This window comes from Postia placenta (genome assembly GCF_002117355.1).
Source record: "Postia placenta MAD-698-R-SB12 unplaced genomic scaffold POSPLAscaffold_20, whole genome shotgun sequence".
NCBI classification, from domain to species: domain Eukaryota; kingdom Fungi; phylum Basidiomycota; class Agaricomycetes; order Polyporales; family Adustoporiaceae; genus Rhodonia; species Rhodonia placenta.
In genome coordinates, this window is record NW_020169851.1 from 216,649 (window position 1) to 220,428 (window position 3,780).

At 56.7% G+C, this 3,780-nt stretch overlaps 1 protein-coding gene across 1 annotated transcript; it reads right to left on the reverse strand.

Annotated features, from left to right (window-relative positions):
• Positions 1 to 1,416: 1,416 nt before the first annotated feature.
• POSPLADRAFT_1062072 (hypothetical protein) lies at positions 1,417 to 2,972 on the reverse strand (the record flags this gene model as incomplete). The annotated part of the gene is made up of 3 exons (XM_024481473.1): positions 1,417 to 1,632; positions 1,714 to 2,467; positions 2,563 to 2,972. 3 exons carry the CDS (start codon positions 2,970 to 2,972, stop codon positions 1,417 to 1,419), a joined length of 1,380 nt encoding a protein of 459 aa, XP_024333709.1.
• Positions 2,973 to 3,780: the final 808 nt, after the last annotated feature.

Sequence of the window (3,780 nt, forward strand, 5' to 3'; positions counted from 1 at the left end):
CGGACCGGTAGCCGTCGTGAAGGCATGCCGCGAGGTTTGATACCTAATCGGGAAAGACCGGCTACTTCGGTGTGGCTTGGAGCGAAGCGCGCGCTTGGCCGAGCGGCGTCAAGTGGCCCTATTGTTCGCCGAATGCGGAAGATGTTCCGAGATCTACGCACGAGGCATCGGAAAGACCGTGCCGAGCTTCGAGTAAGCGTCGCGCACCGTCGAAGGTGTTGAAGAGCGTCGAAGGCGAAATCGAAGTGTTGGGAGACTGAGTCGAAGTACCGGGCGGGATGCGAGTGCCGAAAAGAGGTGAATTGGGGCCCAGAGGGGCTTGGCGCCTATCAGTGTTCAATCGGCGATAGTCCTGTACGGGTCGAAGCGTCCCTTCCTTCTTTTTGATGAAGAAAAAGGGGGATGAGATTGGTGACTTCGACTCCCGTATGTAGCCCTTCGCTAACTGCTCTTTTAGGAACTTGTCCAGTTCCTCCTGCTCGTTGCTCGATAATGGGTATACCTTTGAATGGAACGTGGAGTAGCCAGGCACGAGTTCGATTGCATGATCGTACGGCTTCCTTTCGGGTAGCCGTTCTGATGCTTCTTTTGAGAAGACCTTCAGAAACTCGTGGTACTGTTTGGGTACTGACTCTTCGGCGGTCTTGACGACCTTCTTCTTGATCTCTTCCTCAATGAACAGCTGGGAATACGTATGCCCTGCTGCGACGAACAGCTGAGGGGCGCCAGGGAGCGTGATACCCCGCTCCCAGGCTTCAATCAAGTCGGTCTCATCCCATTCTACTTCCGCCAAATCTTCTTCAGGTTCGAAGTCCGGGAGCACCTTGCTCCGGCAGGCGCCTATAACCGACCGTTTGGACTTCGGCGAACACCTGCGCGCCATGGGCCTGACCCCCGTATCACGCGCAGTTGCTGCTTGCTCCATTTGGCCAGTCTTCCTGGCACTGCACGTCTCAGGGCATCGTGATAATTTCAGGGAGCCCGACTCCCAATCGATTTCAGGGTTGTGCTCTCGTAGCCAATCCAACCCGACGATCACATCTTCTGGACCTATGTCCGTGACCGTGAACACCGTCTTCTCGACGTGATCTCCTATTTGCATCTGTAGTACTGCTACTTCCGAGATGCTTCCATCTTTATTGAGGGTGCCGTCGATATTGTATAGCGGAATTGGTTCCTTCAACTTCCGTGTTTGCACCTTATTCTCTACTATGAATCACTTGTTGATAAACTTCGTGGTGGCTCCGCTGTCCACCATTGCAACTATATCTTTGTGCCGTCTTTCTCCTTTAAGGTGCACCGGGATGTGGAAATGCTGGGACCCATGGTCCAATTCATACACATTTGCGGTCGCCAATACATTGTACAGATTATTATTACGCGGCCCGACGCGTGTGGCACGAAGCGCGGACCGGATCAAAAAGACTCCTCCTTCATCGCCCGATAATGTTCGAGCTCCTCACGCATCGACTTCATCTGTGCTATTAAGTCCGCCAGCTCGGAACTTTCCGATTTCGCTGAAGCGGTGCTTGTACTCGCCGAGGATGAAGCGACGGGGGCGCTTGTCGCCGCCTGGGTGGAACCCAAAGCAACCGTAGCCCACGCGTCGGCGCGTTTTGTGTAAGGCTTGTCCTTACAATTGGGGCACTCGAAACGTCAGTACCCTTGCTTCCCACAGCCGAAGCATGTGCTGGGGAAGTCTCCTTTTCCAACGGCCGCATTGATGCTGGCCGAAGCTGCATGCGTCGAGGGTGCACCACCACGTGCCCCTCCGCGCCCTCGTCCTCGAGCCGAGAAGAAGTTGTTCAACTCGGGCCGACGGGCCCGGCTGATGTCGAGGATCTGCTCGACCTCAGTGGCTTGCTTTTCAGCGGCTCGCCACGTGGTGAAGGTCTCGAGCTCGATCTTGCGATATACGCGGGAGGGGATGCCACTCAGGTACTTGTTGCGTAGCTCCAGGTCCCCATACCCGGAACGGTCCGCCGGACCCTTGAACAGCGCGGAGAACTCCACAGCGGTGCGTTTTTTGCGGACCGACTTGTCCGCGCAGAGCTTCGCCAGCTCTACTTGTGCTGCCGCTGCGTCGTCGAGATTTCCGAAGCGGGCCTTAAAGGCAGCGGTGAAGGCCGCTTCGTTCCTGAAGGGGGTCGTGACCCCTTGTACGCCCATCTGTACCAACGCGAGTTGGGCAAAGTAAGGCGTGGCCCAGGCGCGTGCATCGCCATCGAGCAGGCTCAGCGCAACTTGTACCTTGAGTTCGATGGTTGTCAACGACGTGTTGATTAACCAATAGATATGGAGTTGCGACAAGAACCTGTCGCATTCGATGACGGTCTTGCCATCGTATCGGAGTGGGAGAAGGAGCTTCAGGGTCTCCTTGTCGGGGGCGGCTGTGGGGGAAGACATTACCGGCGTCGGGGGGGACGGAGGACGCTGCGGGGGCGGAGGCGGCTGTGGTGGCCCTCCGCTGGTCGAACTTCAAGAGGAGCGAGTGCTCGAGCGGCCTCTCGGCGGAGTCGGCGGTGAAGGCGCCGAAGGAAGTTCGGCGGGGGGGTCACATACGTCAGGGACTGCTGACGTGGGGGCGAACGCTGTTGGCGAGGTGGACCCAGCAGAATCCTCGGACTCGGACTCCGAGACTCCTTCTTCACCTGCACCCTTCTCAGGCTCAGGCTCTGGCGCAGGGTCTGGAGGGAGATTTCCTCATACTTCACTTGGGCCGGCGACGACAGTTTGAGGGAGGCGGGAGCTAGGGGAGACAGGGCGAGAGTGCCTCGAGGCAGATCAAGATGCAAGGGTGCTTCGAGGGCCGAGTGGGTGTTGTGCCCGTCTGATCGCCTTGTAGCACGGGTAATCTTCCGCGATCGATCGGGGCGTCCGGTTGGGGCACGGCTGCTGCTCACAACGGTAGATAACAGTCTCAGGGCCGTCCGGGATGTAGACGTCGATGAAGTCCTGAGAGTCGAATGCATGGACTTGGCCTTGGCAGGCAGCCACGTTGGATGGGGGGAGGAAGGGGAGGTGCGCGTACTATGAAAGGCCGTGCTATACTAGCTTACACCTACGGCGCCCAAGATGACACTGAGATTCGCAGTTCACGTAGGGCCCAATACTGCTTTTGACTATTATGCAGCAAAGGCTACGCGTCCGTGAGGACAAGTACCGCTCACTGAAGTGCAGGTACTGAAGAGTTCGTCTCTCTAGTGTTGGCGATGTATAGTAGGCTACCTACGTATCGTAAGGTATAGTGAGGGTGCGCACCACCCGACCTATAGGAGAGGAAGTGAGTGTGTGGGTTCCGAAAGAACGCTGGCAGCAGTGAGGAGTTTCGACCTAATGTCGCGACTTAGGATCGAGCGACAGTGGAAACACAGACTTTGAAGGATGCTGGGGGCGTTCGACTGGGTCTTCCGAAGCGATGGTGAGCAAGGCTCAAACCTAAGGCTAGGGACAAGAAATGTATTGGTTAGTACAGGTAAGTAAAGGATACAAAGGAGCTTACTGACCTAGGGACAAGAGGTCAAAACTGAGGTCCCTAGGGCAGCAGAGGCCGGCTTATATACATGGGGAGATAAGGGCAGGCTGTGCGCGTTGGTCCGTGCACAGCTGGTCCGTGCGCAGCATGCTGACGCGGCCCCAGGGGCCTGTCACGAGTTGATACGGCGCCTAGCCGTTTTTAATTTTTTCCTTTTCACGGGCTCGAACCCGCGACCTCTGTACTACTTGTGTCACGAGTTGGTACGGCGCCTAGCCGTTTTTTAATTTTTTCCTTTTCGCGGG